General features: G+C 36.4%; 1 protein-coding gene across 5 annotated transcripts in view; it reads left to right on the top strand.

Moving 5' to 3' along the window:
• The window catches only part of Tfpi (tissue factor pathway inhibitor), a 44,004-nt gene extending 25,891 nt beyond the window's left edge, over nt 1-18,113 (top strand). For 2 of the 5 annotated variants that reach the window (XM_028762888.1, XM_028762887.1), the window contains exons 6-9: nt 5,960-6,136; nt 6,697-6,804; nt 16,306-16,485; nt 17,780-18,113. In XM_028762888.1, coding sequence (XP_028618721.1) covers nt 5,960-6,136; nt 6,697-6,804; nt 16,306-16,485; nt 17,780-17,874 — 560 coding nt within the window. In that variant the 3' untranslated portion in view covers nt 17,875-18,113. Of the gene's footprint in view, nt 1-5,959; nt 6,137-6,696; nt 6,805-7,890; nt 10,687-11,213; nt 11,383-16,305; nt 16,486-17,779 lie in introns of those variants that run through there. The other 3 variants (XM_028762889.1, XM_028762891.1, XM_028762892.1) reach the window with 3 other exon arrangements.
• The last annotated feature ends 4,898 nt before the right edge of the window (nt 18,114-23,011 follow it).

Consider the following 23,011-nt stretch of genomic DNA (forward strand, 5'->3'; position numbering starts at 1 on the left):
TCTTTCAATTGGAATTAAAAAAAATTCTTTTGAAAATTTGAAACTAAATATACCTTAATATTTGTGGATAAATATACCTGTATTTCCCCCTCTCTTTTATATATACATTCAAGGTTTAAGTGCATTTATTTTTATATCACAAAGGACATTCACTTTGAATTTCAGCCTGCCTTTCACAATCAACTTTTAAATTTAAATCACTATAATTCTTGTGTATCTGCCTTTGCCTCACAAATTTTGGGATTAAAGGTGTGAGCCGCCCAGATTCTGGGGTTAAAGTGGTGAACCACCACCTGGCTATGGATTCCTTATAATAGGTATTCTCATAGGGTTGTTCTGGTTTAATTTGGTTCTCCAGTTTCCCTTAGATTTTAGTGTTAGGGGTAAACTTTCAAGTTTTTCAAATGTGTAATCTACCATTTTTGTTGATTTAGTTTGAATTTGTTCCCTGGCAAGTTTTAATATTCTAGTCTTAACTAAACATGATGCCAATTTGTCCACTCTTTCATTATTTTCAGATGTTTTATCCGTCTTGCCTGTATGTGCTGCATAAAGTTTGATGTCTTTGCTAAGGTTTGCTAGGTTTTGCCATTTCCATTCATGCCTCCCTCTTTGTCATTATCTGCCAGTCATTGGTTTTCCATTTTGATGACCATATAGCTGGACCATTGCACATGCACCATGAATTGGAGAAGGCAGAGATTTCCCTTTTGCTTTCCTAGTTGTTTGTCTCAGCGAATGGTGCTGCACTGACTTTGTCGTTTCTGGCCGTTCTATCCCCCAGTCTATAGGCTGCCACTTGTCATTAGTTTTGGTTCCAAAAGTGTTTGACGAGCCATCAGTAAGCTGTGTGTTAGCCAAATGCTGTGACCATCCCGTCAGTACCCACAGTTCAGTAGGTGCCTCTTTTGGGGTAGAGGGTGAGTCATTTAGGCAACTGAGCTTTTTCCTCAGTGTGTGAGAAGTCACAGACGCCTTTGCTACCACATCCTGGTCATGAAGGCATTCATGTAGGTACCAGCTCCACTGTACTACCTTTCCTTCCATGGCTAAGCCTGTACAGGACTCTGCCTTTGAACAGATCCAATCTAGAGCTGTCCAGTCATTGTAAGGGGCGCCCTTGTGATCATATGGTAGTTGGCAATGACTGAGTATAAGGTTTCCATGCCTCACAAAATGTCCAGATTTGCTTCTCAAAGAGAGGATATTTAACTCTCTCTATATGGAAAGTATTTGCAATAGAACCTAACAGGTAAATGTTAGTGGAGAGTTTATGAAGAGTCTCCAGTTGCCAGTTCATCAGTAAGTATGATATCTATATCAGGGTGTTGTCTGGTTCACTGTTGGTCAGGGTTGCGTGCATGGAGATGAGTTTACCAGCAGCCACACAAACTACTCTTTGTTTCTGCTCCCATTGGACACTGGATTCCTTTCTAGTAACTCTGTAGACGGGTTTTTTTTTTTTTAAATAATAATCTATACATAGATGTGATTTCTTTAGTGTGCAAACATACCAATTCGGAGCTGTATCTGAGTCTTGCCCTTGGGTGATAGGATTAAAAGCTTGTGCCACCACCTTGTTCACTGTAACTCTATAGCTTAGAAAACAACTGTTTTATAGAGATCCACTGGGATAAAATATTTTATCTTAGCCCCAAATCACTCCAACCTTTCCTTAGAGATTCAGAAAATAAGTTGGAACTGTAGTAACCCTTTGAATTTACTTAAAACATTTTCAATCTCTTAACCGTATTTTATTAAAAACACAAACAGCAAAAATATACTTTTTATTTAAGAAGAAAACTCAAAAGCTATTGTCTAAGATGGCGTGGGCCATGTGGAAATCTACAGTTTTCATTTTCTGCCAATAAGGCAGGACAATCCCTCAGAAAAACAGATTAGTTTTACACAATTTCCTGATATGTCAGCATGCAGAGAAATTGACATTATAACTTCTGTGATATCAACTTTTATTTAATTTTTTGTTTTTTTTTAAAGACAGTTTTTTCTGTAACAGCTGTCTTTGTAGATCAAGCTGGCCTCGAACTCACAGATATCGGCTTGTTTCTGTCTCCCCAGTGCTGGGATTAAAGGCATGAGCTACCACACCATTGCATCAACATTCTTTCTCAATTATAACGGAGTACCATTTACCAAAAATGTGTACACCAGTCTAAAAGAATGAAACTGTAATGAATGTGGAGAATTAGCTTGTTTGTAATCCTGTTTTATTTTTTATTTTAATAACTATTAACCTAAGACCTAAGAATTATTAACATCTGTGCATTCTCAGCTTTCTTGTAAAATACATTCTTATAGTCTGATAATCAGGTAAAAAAAGCTTCCATATAGAATTTATTAATCGTGGTCATTAGCATAAATTATGATATTTTTGCTTTTAATATGCAATATGCTTTAACTTTTTATTTATATATTTTGTATATTTTAAAGATTATTTAAATTTTCATAAAAACTACATACTGAAACTAATTCAAATGACAATGGAATGTATTTGTTTTTTCCCTTAAAATATTAAAATTTACAAAACTTTTTCTGTCAAATATCCCATAACATATGTGACATTTCCCAAATGTCATAAAGATACTCATGTTAAAGGACAAGAATATGATAGGAAATGATTACACAATATTAATTATCAGAGAAATACAAATTCCAACTTAAACTCCTGTACTAATGGTTGTTACCAAGAGAGAAGAGCACTGATAAATCATAGATTGTTATTATAAATTAATAATTAATAAAGTTTTATAAATTATAAATTTACATAGCAATCAGGGAGAACAATATGATGCTTTTCATCAGGGTTTTAAATTAAAAATAGAACCTCCGTTTAGAGTAGCAATCAACGCCATCACTCGGTAGGTACAAAGCGAAGGGAAATCAGCAGACTGTACATCCTGGCCATTGAAGTATCATTTTACAATAGCCAAGAAATGAATTAACTGAAGCTCCAATCCACAGATAAATTAATAAAGAAAACATTCCACACAATGTAAAACATATTTAGCTATGGAAAAGAAGGGAATCCTGTTATTTACAACAACATGGCTGGATTTGGTGAACATCAAGCTGAGTGCAGTATACAGCATGGTCTCAGCCATGAAATCTTAAGAAGGCGATGTAACTTAAGTATAAAGTGGCATTGTCTTTAACTGATGGTGTGGTAGAGAGATGATTGAGGAGACAGGGTCAGTGGGTAGGAGGATCAAAGTTCTATCTGTCATTGAGCATGAAGATTACAGTCATGTGACATTAGCATGTCGTGTATTTAACGCCTGTGAAAGCTGAGAGAATGGATGCTACTTGTATTCTCAGCCTAAAATGTTACAGTGATGCGAGGTGCTCTATTAATTGTTCAGATTTAACCTTTCACTAATGTATATGCATGAAGCCATCATTTTGAAGACAATAAGTTCACTTAAATTTGAAAAAGGAAAAACATAAGAATTGCACTGACATTCACTTTAAGAGTCAATAAGAAACAAAGTTAACTTTCAATTTGCTTTTGAGAAGCTATAGAAAATAGATTTTTTAAAAAGACTTATTTATTTATTTATCTATTTATTTATTTAACGTGTATGAGTAAACTGTTGCTGTCTTCAGACACACCAGAAGAGGGCATTGGATCCCATTACAGATGGTTGTGAGGCACCATGTGGTTGCTGGGAATTGAACTCAGGACCTCTGGAAGAGCAGTCTATGCTCTTAACCACTGAGCCATCTCTTTAGCCCCCAAAATAGATTTTTATTTTGTACTAAAATGGTATTTTAGTAAAAACTTTTAGTTGGGGATTTATCTTCAGACCTGCAACTATTGTGGTTATCACTAATCTTGTTGAGTACATACTCTTGTTTGATTTCTTTTATTTGTTGAGATTATAATATAATTACACCTTTTCTCTTTTCCTTTCCTCCTTCCAAACCCTCTCATATATTCTTACTTGGTCTCCAAATTCATGGCTCTTTTTTTCCATTACTTGCTGATATACACAGTTATTAGTCATGTTGCTGAGACTTTATCACTGTAGCTTCTGACTTTTCTATGAGATATAATCTCATAGCAAACTCTTACAATCTTACGAATACATACATACACACACACAAACACACATATGTGTTCCTAAATATGTAATATATGCTCTAAATACATAATATATATTCCTAAATACATAAGTATAATCTGATCAATTTGTATAATGTAACACACACACACACACACACACACACACACACACACACACACAAACCACGTGCGTATGTTTTCAGGGCTGACCATGAGGCACTGGATAATTAATTGGTGTACTCCTCCCTAGAGACTTTTTCTCCCACTCTCAGTTTTCCTCAGTTGCCTGTAGTTCTTTATGTAGTGATGAGGACTCGGGCCCCTCCCTGAGTCCACGTTTAGCATGTCTGTTGTCATTGTCCTTGTTCAGATCATGTTTAGGCAGTCATGTTGGTGTGACTTTGTCAGAGTAGTTTCTAGCTTTCCTAAGAGACATTTTTTTCATTTATGTATTCACTTATTCACTTTACATCGCTGTAGCCCCCTCCCTCCTGTCCTTCCAGTCCCACCCTCACAAACTCTTTCTCCCATTATTCCCCCCCCTCCTCTCCTCTCTGGGTATTTGTTAAGGTTTCTGGAAGACATGGTTTCTCTCTTGTTTAGACACTGTTTCATTATAGAGTTATTGGTTACCATTAAGATATGTGTGCCACTACTGCACTCTTTGGGTTACTGTGTCATACTGGTCATTGCCGGTCATAGATGTTATAGCTGACTAAGACTGTTGGTCACCTCCCTCCTTTGGAAGCTTGAATGACACTTTCTGGCACTATGAAAACTAGTCCTCAGGGAGGGGGCTTTTGGGTTATTTCCAGCTCAGCAGACTCTGACCTCTGTATCTGAAGTGCATGGAATACATACTTTTTAAATTTTTGATAATAGAACACTGTGAGCACAAATTTCCTGATGTAGAAAACAAGGTGCTTTAAGACACCGTAAGATATTATAGTTCATTTTACTACCACAGAAATACATTTACAGGAGAAAATGGAGGAATTGCAACTTTGTTTAAAATATTTAAGTGTGGTAAGGCTGTTCATTGAAATACATTGGAACACTGACTCAATTCTCTAAACAGTACACATGCAGACAGAGATTGTAATGTAGGTCATGATATTACAAATTTTGTGACAGCTATGTTTAGCCTGTTTTGGAACATGATCAAAGAAAGGATTTTAGACTTTGCAAAAGCCCTTCTAATCCCTGAACATGTATTTCCGTTCTGCCTCTACACTGTTGGTTCAGTCCAGTGCTTGGAAGAATAAGAAAACAGTGGGTGGGATGGGTGGGAGAGGCCTAACAGTGGAGGATACCACACTGGGCACAGATATTAATTCCAGCATAAGAATTCAGGAACTTCCAAGAATAGCCAGGACAGCTTCCGTACCTCTAAGATCCTTTCCAAAGTTTAAAGCCCCTTTCATTCTTAATGAAGCAACACAGTACTCTTTCCCTAGTGATTCCCAACACTCTAGTAGACTGTTTCTTAATAAACAACAGAAATAATTAAAGGAAAACTTTCCATAACACTTTGTACTTCTATAGCAAGGTCAGTGCATTATCAAATAACCCAGTATCTTTATTTTATTGGTTCATGAAAATGTTGATAAAATGCTCTGTAATCTAAGAAATTTAGAGCTAAAATACCAGATTAAAAAAATGTAAGATATACTTTCATCACCAAAATGGATAGATGATTCAGTTTTTAATAAAGTTGTCTTATTTACTTTTAATGAGATATGAAATGTCTTCTGGTTTGGTCTTTAAACTTTTAAAACTGACTTTTCTAAGTAAGTTAATTATGAATTTCATTAAAATAACTAAATGATTTACAAAATGAAAATACTTCTTTCTGACATCCTTTGCAATTTCTAGAAAAGCCCGATTTCTGCTTCTTGGAAGAGGATCCTGGAATCTGCCGAGGTTTTATGACTAGGTATTTTTATAACAACCAATCAAAGCAGTGTGAAAAATTCAAGTATGGTGGGTGCCTGGGCAACAGCAACAACTTTGAAACTTTGGATGAATGCAAGAACACGTGTGAGGATCCAGGTACCGTCCCTTCTCATCTCGCTTGGGTACCTATGCAGGTATCGCTTAAAATAAGGATTCCCTGAGAATGTACTCAGATTCCGTTAAAGCCAGACAAACAGAAATTAGGTTTGAAAGAGATTCACCATTGTGTTTAAACAAACAGAAATAAACAAAGAATTAACACATCTATACAGTTACTCTGCATCTCACAAGGTTTTCAGATAAAGGACTTAACTTTCCTCAGAGTACTGCAGAATATGTTCAGCAAAATGGTAGGAGTGGTGAAATCTCTTCTAAAATATGAGGGTTAATAATTACTCATAAAAAGTAAGAAAAAGGAAACTTTATGTATTAGCTGTTGCAGGATTTTGGGCACTAGCTACAAAATTACTAATGGCAATCTTACCTTGCCCAGGTATTGAAAAGTCCTTGTTTGCGCACTTAGAGCAGCAGGGCAGCTCAATGGCTACAACTTCGTTGTTTTTAACACAACAGTTACATTTGCTTGTCTGTGAAGATATGAAGCTCTGTTGTGTTTTCAGATAGTAATTCCTTATGGCTTCTCCCCCTACCCCCAGTGAACGAGTTACAGACGAGTGACTACGTAACTGACCTCAATACTGTAACTGATCGCTCTACTGTAAATAACGTGATTCCTCAGTCTACCAAAGCGCCCAGGCAGTGGGGTAAGAAACTGATTATTATTATTTTATTAATATATTATGATATATTAATAGAAGGTGTGTGTATTAGAATTATCTTTTTTAGGATAGTAATTTTATTATTTGAGAGTATGCTAAATTATAGACATTTGATGGATTTAAGGCATCTAATCTCATAAAAGTATCATTTTTCTTAATGTCTTTTAGAATGTACTTTGCAGTAGGACTTCTGTATATGTAGTATGTAGAAAATGTGTACTTATGTAGTCTTTGTTTTAATTTAGCCTTATTTCTCAGTCTGAATCTGTCAACGTTTTCAGTTAGCTATTTCCTATCCCAGATTTTTAAAAACTATCTTTTAAATATAAGACTTTCTTCCCATTGAAATTATTCATAATCATGTTATCCACATTCATTCCACAGAATATTCTATGTGTTTTTTTTTCCCCAAACTGGTATTCACTGACCCATTCATCTTGTCTATAGATTCACTACTGTACAGAGACCTCCTTCCTCTGCCTTTACTCTGGCTACACAACCAGATTCATTTAATATGGCTATCACTTGCTCTGTTTGCTTTGCTTAAGTGACTATGCTACAAGGTTTTGAGTATGACAATTTATAGCCTGCCTGTGCTCCAGCATTTATCTCAGTGTTAAGCATATGGTAGATGACTTATATTTTTTATTTATTCATTTTGTGATCTGCAATTACAAAAGAAGAAACAAATGGTGGTTGGAGGTATGCTGATTACACTTACCAAGGCTTTCTAAATTCCTTCTGCATTCATGTACTCACATTTTTTTGTCTTTAGGATTGGATAGCATTCTATGTATATTCTGTTATTTGTTGCCTTTTGTCTTATTTAATAATATTTACATAGTACTTGATGCCTTTATACTTATCATTGACTAAGTTTTAATATTAACATTCATAGTTAACATAATCTTTTATTATGTCTAACTGGTAAACTTACAACCAGGAAAGAAAGATCAATCATATTGGTTTAGGGTCTTTGTGGGTAGACCTACCTGATCATTCTTGGAAAAAAGTTAATTATTTTCCAAATTCTCATAGCCCACTTTGCTTCTATATATCATCTCTTAACAGCTGCTTTGGTACTATGTCACCTTTATGATATTTTGAAAAAACTCATCTTTGGTTAGACTTCAAAAACCCACCGCTAACTCAGTCTCCAGCACTTGGTCTTTGAATGAGAAATGGAGCACCTAAGTACTGAGCCAGGGCCATACTACTTCATGCTAGCCTCCAGATCCAGGGAGAATGACTAAGTGTAATAAAGAAGACCCTGTGGCCAAACTCTTTCCTGACTCTACCAAACATATGACCTAGGGCCAAACTCCACATACATAGAAAATGGTGAGAAGGAAGTAAACACATGTAATTATATACATAATCATTGGCCTTCTGGAAGGAGTGATGTTGGCAGAGGAACTATTCAGTAATCAAATGTCATCTCCGATGTGTTCATGTTAGAGATCTGCAATAGAATGCTTTCACCTATACGTTCTCTTGGAAGATATTGATTGCATACAGAGGAATTTTGCAATCATTTAAGTTTTCTGGGAAGACAATATCCCCCACCAACTGTGGAATTACATACTTAAATGCACACCCCAAGAAGTCACGAGTGCTGTGGGCAGTGCTGTAAACTCACTTCATCAACAAGCACACATAGTTTGACACAAGTATGGTGGCCTTCGGATGTATTCTCACTGAGAAGCATGGAATCTGTCTCACAACCTACGTATTCCTGCACAGTCAATCTGGTAGCTTGTGCTGACATTCTGGCAAGGTGGCTTTCCATAAATAGACAGCTTTAGCAGAGCTCATATCAAGCCTTCTAGTTCCTGTCAAGAATGCTGGCAAGAAACAAGAATGTGGCACTTCCTCTGCCAAAATCACAGACAGCACCCAACCTACCTAGTAAAACTCTTCACAGACAATCTTGAGTCTAGTCAAAGACAATTATCCCACATGACAGAGCCTCCAGAGAACTGCTTCTCAGACATCAACATATCCTTTTACAAGAGATGAAATGGACAACTTCACTGTGTCAGCCAATTGTTTTAAATGACATTTGTACTGAATAAAATAATAAAAATTTAAGTTTGTGACAATTATAAGGCTACAACAAACACTGGCTTGCATATTAATACAGACCAAAGTACTAATTAATACTATTAGTTTGTTAAGATTTCTTTTTCTTAAGACAGCAGGAAAAATCCATATTGGAATATGAATTATGTATGGACAACAAAAAGACAGGCTAGGAATAAGAATTAATTTAGGAAAACCTATGCTACTCTAAGTCATAATTCTGAGTGTCACTTTTCTCTTTAAAGATCGCATGATCTCTGCAGAAATGAGGTGAGGATCACTCAGTAAGAACACCCCAACTCTAACCCTCACAGCACCACAGGACTGAGTTCCTACTCTCCAATTGTATGAGTGCCAGGAGTGTGCTCACTGGTGATCCCAGAAACAAAGATCCAGGGTGTGTGATTTCTAGAATGAGGCCAGGTTGAACATGTCAATCAAGTGATTCCTGCCTTCAGATGTTGGCGAGCTATTTGGCTCACCACTGTTGCCCCCAAGACGGGTTTCCAGCCTCCTTATTAAGTTTTCTGTTTCAATTAGGTCTCTTCCTCTTGTTCAGACTTGATGATCCTTGCATGTGACAGTGCATTAAGGTCGTTTTGATTGGAGATTAAGGGAAGAAAGGATTTGGAGATGAGAAGTAAGGAAGTTTCACAAACTTGATCTGATCAAGTTTGCCCAGTTAGTCTAGAAGGATTTCTTACTTAGCTTTGGGGCGATGTCTTATACTGGGCAAGAACATTAGCTTTATGAATGGAGTTTGAGCTTAATTCCAGTTCTTTAATTTCCTTGTTTTGTACCCTGGAAAAAAAGCATGCATTTTCTTTCTCTTAGCTTCCAGTTCTTTCCTGGCAACACATGGAATCTAATATTGTCATAAAGTATTTAAAACACCACAACAGCATGTAATACTTCCTTCTGTGTTACTGTCAACAAGATTATTGATTTTATATTTTTGGTGGTGATGATAGTAACCCTGGCTCACCTTAGGTTTATAGTCATAAAAGTGGCTCAAAGATATTGTTAATGCATATTGTATTATAGTCTTACTACAACTAGTGTTGTAACTTTAAATTGAGGAATCTTAATTCATTATAGTTATCTGAATTAACATGCAGGGCTTGCAAAATTCAAGCATAATTAACTAAATAAACTTTTATCATTTGTGTCTTTGGATTTTATTTATGATTATTGGTGGTATAAAACACTTGCCTCTCCACCTTTAGGACCTGAGGTATAAATTTATGTGCTTTCTAACTTAAGTGAGATTTATCACTTACTAGGACCTGTAATAGAATAGTTGTAATAGAACCTGGAATGGAAGAATGAAAATAGGAGGATTTTTTTTTCCAGATGTGATTGCCAGATAGGAGAAGGATTTAGGTAAATAAATGGCTTCAGTAATGCGACCTTACAGATGGTGTGGCAGGACAGAGTCAGAGTAAACTAAGTTGAAATTTCAAATGTGAGTACCAGTGTCCTAGGTCACAGGGTAAAAGTCGTTGCTGCCAAGTCTTCTCTGGGGAAGGCCACCCTTCCCACTGCCAGCTTTCCTCAGTTGCTCATGATGTTTTTGTGTATATTCTAAATCTGTTTTTCCAGATTTACAGTCTACATTCTCTTTGTTGTATTCTATTCATTAGCTAGTCTAGACTGTCTAAAATATCCCCTCAGGTAAACTGGAAATATTCTGTTTCCACAGTCTGCTGTTTCTCTGATTGTTAGAACCCCATTCTTTGATTAATGCTGACCAACATATTAAATAAATATTGCATTTTCATCTTGCTTAAATCTAATATTATTTTTATTTCACACACAATGAGTTGCTTCAAGTGTATTCAAACCCAAAACTATCCTGAAAAAATTATATCGATAGTCTAAAAAGATTTACAACTGGTCTTGATGCAGAAGACAGGGAATGATCTGCTTCCCAGATGACAGAAGGTCTAGGGTGCACACATCAGCAGTCACAAGCTGTAGCCTTTCCTAGACAGGGTTCTCAGTAGAATGTTTTTACACTTATTTATTTTGTTGTATGTTGTATGGGAGTTTTGCATGCATGTATGTCTGTGCATCTCTGTGTGCATTGCATGAGGCAGCCGACAGTGATTCCTGGCCTAGAAGTGCTGATGGATGGCCATGTGGGCCTCCTGCAAGAGCAGCAGGTATCCTTACCATCTCTGAGCCACCTCTTCAGCCGTCTGCACAATATTTTAAGATGAAAATGCTAACACTCGTGTGATGGTACTGATTGTAAGTATATTGTCCCAGACATAGATTTTCTTTCTTTCTTTTTTTCTCGATGCAAATAGCAAGAGGAATTTTAATGATCCAATGCATTGGGGTCATCCTGCACCTGAAGGAGAGGCAGCGACCCCATGCAGCCCATTTGGTCAGTTTTTATACAGTTTAAGGGGTATACTAGAGAAACAGTGACTAGGCACAATATGATTGGCAGAATGGTATGACTTTTAAACTGATTGGTCTTTAGGGAATGAGGTGGCAAGGACCTTCCTTGTCTGTAGGTAGGACTTCCCCACCTGCAGGTGGGTTCCCTCCCCTGAAACATAGGTTTTCTAATAAGACATTTCATTAAAAAAACTATGCTCATGAAAACTTCATAATTGTCTACAACCATTTTTGTTAAAAAAAATTCTTAAGTACAGCTACCTTAGTGAGCTCTGGGTATGGATTAGTCAGCATCTGGACAGAAGCAAACAAATAGCTACTTGGGTTCTTTCTTTCCTCATTAATCTATGTAGGCTTTCCTGTCCAGGAAAGATTTCTTACAGTTCTATGAGCTTTCAACTCTCAAATTCCCTGGCTGTACAACCTCCACACTTCACCCTCTGCTGAGTGGCCCAGTACACACAGGGAAGAAAAAATAATCCTCAACGTAATTGTCCAGCAGTCCTTGCTCCTTTTCAATGTTGAATAGAGTATCGGTTTCTGCTAACTCAGTGAGTGCTCTTCTTCGTTCACACAGTCAGCGAGAGGGTGTGTGTTCTCTGGAAAGCAGGGGACAGTGACCTTACTGTCCATTACCAACCACGGCAGGTTTCAGCCTGTTCTGTTTTTTTCTTATACCACTTTAAGGAACTGGACTTATTAGTAATTAATAATCTAGTCAATTATTCTTATTGTGTAACAAGCATTAGAATTTAGGAACATTAAACACACAGAAAAAAGGAAACAGTCGTAATAATTGACCATAATCACATCATACAGCAAAAAAATCCCCAGCAAATTGTCAATGAATTTTATTTTACTTAAAAAAATTATCATATAGCAAATGATTAATAGATTGTAAGTTTCTGCTGAAGAAGTCCAAAAGCATATAATATGTTCAACATAAACATTTATTTTGTAGAACTTTAGCCTAGCAAATTTCTCAACTTACAACCTGGTAAAACTATATTTACAGAAATAATTTATAACATTGTCTCTCAGTACTTTGGCCAATGAATAACATATATTATTTTCATTTTTATGTATGTGGTTCCGTATGTATGCATGTATGGTATCTTGACATGTAATACAAATTAATATATTTTTCTAATTTTAAGTTATATATTTTCAACATTTAATATGATTGTAATCGTGATGAAGCCTATCACTGATAGTATACAATAATATAATCAGTTTTTCCTTATTAGTGGTACACAAAATAGTTCATCTTAAAATCAAAGGCATTAGTGATGTTTAGTAGAACAGATGAAATACGCATATATTTAAAAGGATGTATAATTGTGTAAGATGTAAATATATATTCATAAGCTATTAAGGATAGTAATAATTTGTAGAGTAGTATATAGAGAGTAGTTTGTACATGCAAAAGACATTTACCAAATCATTGATAGGAATTTAACTGGGGGAGGGGAATTATGCAGAAGTTTTGTTTCATATTTTTTTCTGTTTTGGTATTATTTAAATTTTTATAAAATTTGTAATAAAATTATGTTTCTCTTTAATACAACTTAGGATAAAAAAGGAAAGACTTGTTATTCAATTCCCCCCAAAAAGCTCAGAAGAAAACAAGTTCACAGGTCATGCAGTGGTTCATAAACACTAATTTGCTTGTTACAATAAAAATGTACACAGGAAAGTATTGTGGGGATAAGGTATTGCAATAAAGTTTTAGTTCATTAAATATAAAGTTTACTATATGAATTACAAAGTAAATCTATATAAAATGTTTTACTTGAAAAATGGACCCTGGGCCACCACCATGTAATTCAGCAGTCACCCTAGACAGTAATGTTTTCTAGCAAAAAAAGGAGGTGGTTTGGCGTGAAACATAACAAAAAAAGCCTTCTAGATGGAATCCACTCGACTTGGTTTTGGTGGTTGGATCAAGATAGAATACATTTGGCTATTAAAGTCCCTTTGGAACATGAGCAGATACCAGCCAGGTTAGTGTCTTTTTATTCTATCTTAAATTTCTGTCACTAATCAGAATGTAGACCAGAAAATGCAACTACTTCAAAACATATTTTCTTTTATTGTAGATATCAATATCTGGAATTTAAATAGGTGAGTGTCTACCCATAGCTAGAACAAATTTGTTAATTTATCTTATCTTTTCATGGGGTACAAAAACATTCCATTTTTTTCACCTCTTGAAATTTAACTGGAGTCAAGGACTCCAAACATCCCGCAGAAACAGTCTGTTTTTTTTAAAAACCTATGATGTATGATAAAGTAATTAAATGGTAGTCAGAACTAAAATAATCTTAAAAGCAATGAATTCATTTTAATTTAATCTACAGTTTCTGTTCTAGGAAAATAAATTCCTAATAGAAAGACTCTCAAAGCGAAAATCATTTTGTGTCTTTTAATACTTAACTTTGTCTAGTACAAAATAATTATTGGTAAACTTCAAATTGCAGTCTACTTTGAAAATGCATTCTTTCCAACGTTAGGAACATGATCATGGATGGGGTCAAAGGTCTGCTGTATTGGATCTGTGTAGACAGGGAGTGGTATCAGGACTAACAATGAGATAAGCAAACAGCGGCCACGGGTCAATTCTTAGGAAGATGCCTCTGGGTGGAGCCAGTGTGTGATAACAAAAGGGATGGGGTGTGCATGAGCACACTGACCTCAGCCCCCAGAACTATGTTAGACCCCTTATGCAGAGCTCACAGCACAGAGGCTGCAGGAATGTGATGTCTTGGATGGTTAAGTTGGTAATGAAGCTTTTCCTGATGCACTGTGCTCCAAGTGCTTGCTTTCACACGACCCCTGACTTCCGCTGTCCTGCGTTGCATTAAACCCACTTCCACTGGTCTCTTACTTCATCAGCCATTAGTAAACATTTCTGGATTATTAGGTGGTTAGAGAAAGAGAGAAGCTAGAGCCTGTGTGCCCATTATAACTGTAGAATACCCACCATAATTTGTATTCCCCTAGAAATGACTGTTCTGGTTCTAGTTTTCACCTAGGATGTAAGCTTTTGGTTTCAGGTAACACTTTGTCTTCTTATCCCCAGTGTAGGGGCAATAGTCAAGTGAGCTTTTTTCCACTTTGAAGCATGCTTGATTTTGATTATGAAGCTTAATTTGCATCAAGTCATATGTTAAGTGGGGAAGAGGTTGTACTCAGGGAATGAATTTTTTTTTCTGTCCTGACATAAGGGACCTTAGCATGGGTATTACTATTAAAACATTGTAATTAACGTTATAGATCTTGCTATATTAACATATGCTATCTGAAACTTACTGACTCATCTTGTATAGAAAACACTAAAGTCAAAGTAATGTATACATCACATATAATTCTACATAGAATTTGTTATGCAATATATGTGGTGTTTGCTGGGAAAAACATAAAACAAACAATATATTTCTCTGTTTATCAGTTTTATTCACTTGCTTCTAGTTGGCCACATTTGTCTCTGAACCTGGGTGGTGGCTTTGGAGGTTCAGGACACAAAGGTGGTGCAGGTGTTCACTACTTACATTTAAACTGGAGAATGGTGAGCAAACACGGATGCTCACTGGGGCTATTTGGACAATAGGATCACCTGACTGCAACATTTCTCTCTTTAGAATTACTTCCTCAGACTATTTGTGAAAGAAAACACTAGCATGTGGTGGAAACTTTAGAACCTATTCCCATCACATGCTCTTAACCTGGGTTTCTGATGGAGCACATTCATGTTTAAAGGTGCACAGGAGCAGAATGTAGGATGAGTAGATTAGACACTATGTGGACATTGCTTTAAAGATCTTAAGGTTTCCTTTCAGACGCGCTGTCTATGTATTTAGCCAATGACCTAAATGATGCTAAACATTCTCCATCTGATGATAACTCTTACATTTTGCACGCATTGCCTTTATACATCTTTTCTTACACATGATTCCATCATCCCCAGTCCTCCCTAATCTTCCAGGTTTTTACTCAGAATGTCAGTTGCTGTAGACAGACATTCTGGCTTCTTCCTGTCTGTCTAGAAGGCAGAAGATGATAAAAATGTGTTTACCAGACTAAGACTTTTCTTATGTGCTGTTTTATTTTACTTCTTTTCTTTCACAGTAGTTTTTCATTTAAGGTTTATGTGCTAAAAGATTGCTGCTTGCTTTCTGCACAGCCTGCTTGCCTTTGTTGGCCATTGGATTCTTCAAAGTCTTATTTCCTGCTCATGAACATGTATCAGTCTTTCCCTGCATGTGCTGTATGATATCACAGCATATGCCAAGGCCACTAAAGTTTTCCTCCGTAGTTCAACACCATCCAACACCTTGCGTTCAGCTTACAATCATCAAGCATAGCTGGACAGCTGAGAAGTACCAGCTTGTCCTTCCTGAGAGAAATCACCAAAGAGACTTTAAAAAATGTTACTAAGCTCCACCAATTTTCTCCTCAGACTTAATATCCCCACTGTTATTGTCATTATTGCCCTAGTTGCATGTTCTTGGTTTTTGAATGTTTGCTGGTCCCATTGACAGACTAAGCTATTGATTCCAAACCAGTGTCCTACTATACTATGTAAATATAAAAGATTTATTTCATATAAACTAATTTATATGTATCTATAAATACATAGTTGAAGTTTCAGAAGATAAATTGTTTTAATTGTGTATAACTAGTTTGTTCATGTAAATATAACTACAGGCTTTCCTTTTATCAAAAGAGCTATGTTTTGTTCATTGGAGAAAAATCATGGTATTATGGACATTTTAATTTGTTTAACCATATTCTGGAAATTGAAGCCCTTAGGTTTTGCAGAATTTTAATCTTTGTAGGATTCTGCTTTATTCAGAAGATATGCCATAAGGCTAATCTGCAAGGAACACATAATAAGAATGCTCAGATTTACTATGCACAGAACTTACCATGTTTCCTTGATCTTTAAAATTTTATTTATTTACTTTTATTTATTTATTTATTTTTATTTATTAGACTATCGTGGCCCTTCCTGGTGTCTTGAACCAGCAGATAGTGGATTATGTAAAGCCAGTGAGAAAAGATTCTACTACAATTCAGCCATTGGGAGATGCCGCCAATTTAACTATACTGGATGTGGGGGGAATAATAATAATTTTATTAACAAAAGAGCCTGCCTGAGAGCATGTAAAAGAGGTACGGAGGACATGCTTTCCATTAAATCACTGACATCTGGAATGATAATTATGCTGAAATTATGAAATACTTTAACTTACGAAATAACAAATATTTTCTAATTTATAAGAAGTAATATAATGATGACAATTCTCCCACCAACTTAGATAATACTGGTAGGAATGCTAGCTATAATTGTTCTGCATGTGTATGACAGAAACAACCATCTATTTACAATAGATTCAAAATGTTAATGTTTTTCTTTTTATAAGATTTTTATTTTTTTTAACTTATGTGTATGTGTGTGCATCTGTATATGGGTGCTCTGTGTGTGCAGGTGTTTCCTGAGTCCAAATAGGGCATCAGATCCCCTGGAACTGGAATTACAGGTGTCTATGAAGTTCCTAAAGTAAATGCTGGGAACTGAAGTCAGTCCTCTGTGAGGGCAGTACACACTCTTAATACCTGAGGCCATCTCTCTGCTCCAACCATTCTCTCTCTCTCTCTCTCTCTCTCTCTCTCTCTCTCTCTCTCTCTCTGTCCTGGAACTCACTCTGAAGACCAGACTGGCCTTAAACTTAGAGATCTGCTTGCCTCTGCCTCCCGAGTGCTGGGATAAAAGCATGAGCGCTGAGACAGGAGTGGGTGGGCGGGTGGAGGAGCACCGTCATAGAGGCAGGGGAGGAAGATGTGGGAGGGGAAGGGGAAGGGGATGGAGGCTTGTGGAGGGAAAACTGGGAAGGGGGATAACATTTGAAGTGTAAATAAATAAAATAGCCAATAAGAATAAAAACAAAATCAAAGAAAAACAAAAAAGCACGAGCCACCATGTCTGGTGGAAAGTTCTCTTTTAATATACAAAACCGTAATGTCTTCATTATTACTACTTAATTATTACTATAAGCTGTTCCCCCTGAATATAATAATAATATAGTAGAATAAAAAGAACATAGAAATTAAATAAAATATTACTCAAATAGCCAAATATTTACTATACATCTATCCTTTTATGAAGGTGATGGTGTATTTTTACCTAAATTGCACTATACTTACCCAGTGACTCTGATACATGTAAAATGACTTTCTTGGGTGGGACTGGGAAGAAAGAAGGGAGGAGAGACTGTGATCGAGATGTCAAGTGAATAAATCAAATAAATTTGTATGCATATATACATATAGATTATTATATATATACATATATACATATAGATTATTTAACAAAAATATGGAGACTAAAGGCTTTAAGGAATTTTAGACAAACTCTTATGTGTTTTCTTCTTACTATTATCTTATCATTTATTGTTTTTTATTGTAGATTTAAAGAAAAAAAAGTCAAAAGGAGTGGTTAAGAAGCAAAGAAGAAAGGTGCCTTTTGTGAAAGTCGTCTACGAAAACATTAATTTATGCTAAGATACAAGCACGTTACATTTTTACATTAGTTTCACTAAATATTCTTATACAGTGTTTTCACTGTGATTTCTACTCTTCTTCGAACCAGTTTCTTGTTTCCAGTTGATGACCATCTATTGGAAGATATATTTTCACTGGTTATGGTCACAAACATTATGTACCCTTGACAGTTTAAACCTTCTTGAATGATTTTATTTTTAACAATGTGAGAAATAAAATCTTTTATCCTGAGTGATAAACTTGACTGTTACACTTATTGTTTCCTGCGTCATTCCGTCACTCCGCATTTGCTTTGTTATACAGAACTTGTTGATAATCTCTTTTAGTTAGGAAAGTGCAATCATACATTATGATTTTTTTATTTGTCAAAGAGAATAGAACACAATTCCTTAAGAAACCATGAAAAGGCAGAAGAGATGAATGAGTAGTTAAGAGTATGTACTTCTTTTCCATAGGACATAAACTCATTGTTCCATACTTACTTCGGGTAGGTAACAGCTGTGATTCCAGCTCCAGTGCTCTGATGCTCTCTTCTGGGCTCCACAGACACACAGACACACACACACACACACACACACACACACGTACACATAAATTTAAAAAACTGAAGATTTCTATATTTCCATCAACAATTATATCAATTATTATGTAAAACTAAACATTATTAAGTAAAAATTATAAAACTATACATTGTGTAAATGTTTCCAGCTCAAACTGTTTAGGTACCACTGGGTCCATCTCCACATCAGGAGAAAGAAGAAAATTTTGTAGAATTAGGCAGTTATTTAGAGGGAGTTGATTTCTCTACCAGTGATTCTAATTTGATCTTACCTTTATGAAGTTGGTGTTTGTATTTATTTTCATACGCTTTGGGGATCTCATTCTTTCTTGGGCTCCTTGACTTGAACACGGAGGCATATCTGTGTTTCCTACATTCTCTCTGCAGCATAAAATCCCTCGCTCTGCTCGTCCCTCAGGTGCAGCCCTTGGATGGTTCCAACCACACAGTTTCTTAGATAGCGTTCCTCAGAACACTGAAAAAGAAGGGCTGGGATAATGTGGTTCCTAGTAGTTTGTTTTATAAAAGGATACCAGGGCAGAGAGCGGGAGATAGATAAAAACGGTGAATGAGAAGTATGTGTGTGAGTGTGTGTGTGTATGTGTGTGTGTGTGTGCACATACCATAAGGTTTAGTGATCAAAGTTTACAATCATTCTATTAATGTGAACAGTAGGGACTTAATGCTCCCCAGTGCTTCTTAACACACACTGATAGCCTTAGTTTTTTGGTGACTATAAGAAAGCAAGATACAGAAATTAGTTCTGAATAATATGCTATGTCAAAATCCCTTTCATATGTTTATCATAAATAAAAATTCCAAGGAAGCTTCATGGTTCAGGAAGAATGTTTATTAAACTCAGAGGCTCTGACAAGATACTCCATTTTCTCACGTTTTGGAGCCATTTTGATTTGCAGACAAAGAGAAGCACTATAATGCTCTTTGGGAGATGCTCAGCTATTGACCATGGGACATGGGAGAAGACACCCCAGAAAGATGATGAGTAGGTAGTGAAATAGTTTTTCAACATCCCCTCAGACTTTTTGTATACACTGTCAACAAAAGCACACTCCTCAGGGGAAAGCTTTATCATTCCCCTGAGTGACCCGGGAAAGGCTTTGCCCTTCCCGTGGGTCTGAAGCATTGGGGTCTTTAACCTGATGGTATCCATATCAACAGTACACATCAACTCAGGAATTCATCCTATCCCCATACATATTGAATATTTCACACCACTACTGGCCAAAGTTCAGGGAATGTCAAGAAAGAGGAGTGAAAACATGGTGTCAAGAAAGAGGAGTGAAAACATGGACTAAGTTAGAGGACTGGAGAAGCTGGATTAAATGCTATCCTCTGGACACGACATGGCTGTCACATGAGCCTGAAGCAGCTGCGGTTACAAGATCTGCACCAGATCAAGCCAGTCAACATTCCAGCATGGTGGAGGAAAAAGACCACAACCCCTACCCCTGGTTGAGACACTATTGACTGTAGATGATTGCTGGGAGGCAGACATTTTTCATTAGGAGTGAGGACACTGATAGATTCCCATAACCCAAAGATGTTCCTTACAGACATATGCATATGAGCAGCACTAATTAGACCCAGTAAGTTATTAGAAGAGAGAGAAAGGGGAGCGGAGACATGAAGTGGGAGGAATGTGGTAGGGTGGATATGATCAGTTTATATCGGACATATGTTTAAACATTTCAAAGGTTCCAAAGAATAAAATTTTTTAAAGCAAAATCTCAAAAAGAGAGAACATCCCTACTGGCAAATTTTGTCTTCTAGTTGCTGTCTGAATGTTTAATCAGATGGTAGGTGATCAATTGCTTTGTTCTAAGTGGATGACTATTCAGAAACTTCTTTCTTGTGATTAAACTTTTGAAGAGCTGGGTCTTGGAGATAATGAATATGCAGGAAATATAGTCTTTGTGAAAGGTTAGGTAAGTTGTAAGTTGGAGCAAAATTATAGGAGATTAATGATTAAAATTTTTGACAGATTGTTTTGAATGAATACCTTGCATACTTGAAAGAAACTTGCTTATCCGAAGGTGAGAGACATTTACCATTGTGTTAGTTGTTGAAAATCTGATTTGTATTTCTCATCAGCTGTTTAGAAGTCCTTCTACATTGAGCATTGGTGTGTGTGCATGTGTGGACACACAGAAACAGAGACGAGAGAGAGAGAGAGAAAGAGAGAGGGAGAGAGAGAGAGAGAGAGAACGCGCACACCATATCTTTTTTAGTTGTTGAGGCTGTTTCATTAGTGAAAAGGGAATAGGACTTTGACTCCTGTCAACAACAAAATACTCAAGGGAGCAAATATGGAGACAAAGTGAGGGACAGAAACTGAAGGAGGGGCCGTCTGAAGACCATTCCACCTGAGTATCCATCCCATGTGCAGTCACCAAAGGTAGATGCTGATGTGGAAGTCAGGAAGTGCATGCTGATAAGAACCTGATATGGATGTCTCCTCAGAGGCCTTCAAGAGTCTGACATATTTAGAGGCAGATGCTCACAACTAGCCATTGAACTGATCATGGGGTTCTCAATGGAGGAGTTAGAGTGAGGACTGAAGGAGCTGAAAGGGTTTGTGGCACCATGAGGAGAGCAACAATACCAACCAACCACAGCTCCCAGGGTCTAAACCACCAGCCTAGGAGCACTTAGGGAGGGATCCAGGGCTTCAGCTGAATATGTAAGAGTGGAGGGCTCTGCCGGGCACAGGTGGAAGAAGAGATCCTTGACCTCATGAAGGCTGGACGCCCCAGGGGGTGGGAATTTTGAGGGTGGGAAAATGGGAGTGGGGGGGTAGGTAGGGGTTACATCCACAGAGAAGAAGGAGGAGGGGTAAGGGGATAGGGGGTTCCCGGGTGGGTGGGGGATGGGGTAAGGGGACAACATATGAAATGTAAATAAAATATCCAATTTAAAAAAAAAAAAAACAAGTCACGGTTTGTAATTTGAGAACAGTTAACACTAGGTGGCAGGATAAGACTGCAGATATCTAATGTCTCAACTATGTACCAAAAAACTCCATACCTTCCCACAGGTCTTCTGAGTCTTATTCAAAGTACATCATATTACTCCTTAATTTATGCATTATATGCATGACAAATCATTTTATAGTTATAAATACTTATGTTCTAGAGAATGTGGTGATGGTAAACAAAATGAATGAAAATGCAAAGAAGATAGAATAAATCATAAATTGCTAACAACACATAATTTCCCAAGTTATACTAATGACAGTAGGTGAATAATATTGTCTTCTAGTACTGGAAAACATTAAAACTATCTGTCATCTTTGAATTTAGTGATTACTTTCCTTCCAAATATAATGTTACTCATTTACAAAATGACCCATGGGTCAAGAAGTCAAATGCAAATTTAAATACAGCTTTCATTTTCACAATCAAGATTAGTATTCAAAAACATGAAGCATTTCATAACATAACATGTCCAGTATAAATTGTTATCATGAGAGGAAAAAACATCATTTTCAATGTGATCTAATTCTGTTCCAGAAATAGAATTATTTTAAATCTTTCTGGGAAAGGGAATTTCTGTGTCTCAAATGAACCGTTCACACATTAATTCTTGCTCTTTATTTTTAACTGGTTCATATATAATTTTTCACTCAGACAGGAACACTCCTGAACATGGAAAGACGACTCGCTTAGAACTGAGTAATAAGAATGCCCCACCCCCACCAGCCTGCTTATGGCCAGAGCTCACTCCACCTTCCTTAAACTAGACATTTCTCAATTTGTTACATCTAAGCCCACCTTCCTGTTCTAGCACAGGCCTTGTTTGCCAGGAACTACTCTTTTTTCTTTCAGCAGTCTCTTCAGATTCTCAGAACACCACTAGTCAGACTAGTTCCCACAGAAGTTCAAACCCACCAAGACATAACAGGAGTTAGGCTTTCTGAATAGATAAATATTTGGCCAATTCTGATGTAATTTGATTCTCTTGGAGAAACGCATTATGAAACACTATAAGAAATACTACAGGCACATGAAATCACTTTATTATTGTGTGGATGACAGGCTTAGATTGCTCACTTCAAATTCACATTTTTCACTTGTAAAAATCTTATGCACAGCAAAACTTATTAGAACAGTATTATTTACCTTTGATAAATGATTTGAATAAATGTAGTGAAAATTGGTCCTTCAGCTTTAGTAATGGAATATTCACCCTCAGGAGACATGGTATTGGGCAGAAATTGTTTTACCAAATGCAATCAATTATCCTTTGCTTTGGAAAAACTCCTAACAACAGTTACTAGGTAAAATAGTATGGTATGAAGTCAACTTATTTCCTTAATAAATTTTTTTTGATTTAAGTGTATAAGAATTATGTGTTTTTCAAATAGTAAATTCTTATAAGAGATGGAGTACATTAATTTTTTAATTACATCAATTATTTAAAAACAAACAACAAATCTTTCATGATTAAAAACACAAAAGAATTGCTATTTCAGAATATTGTGATTGAATGTTTCCAAAATAATTTTTAAAATACTTTGTTTGATGACTCTGGCACATTTACTAGGAATGGACTATACCA

This window comes from Grammomys surdaster, unplaced genomic scaffold (assembly GCF_004785775.1).
Source record: "Grammomys surdaster isolate TR1022 unplaced genomic scaffold, NIH_TR_1.0 136, whole genome shotgun sequence".
Lineage (NCBI taxonomy): Eukaryota > Metazoa > Chordata > Mammalia > Rodentia > Muridae > Grammomys > Grammomys surdaster.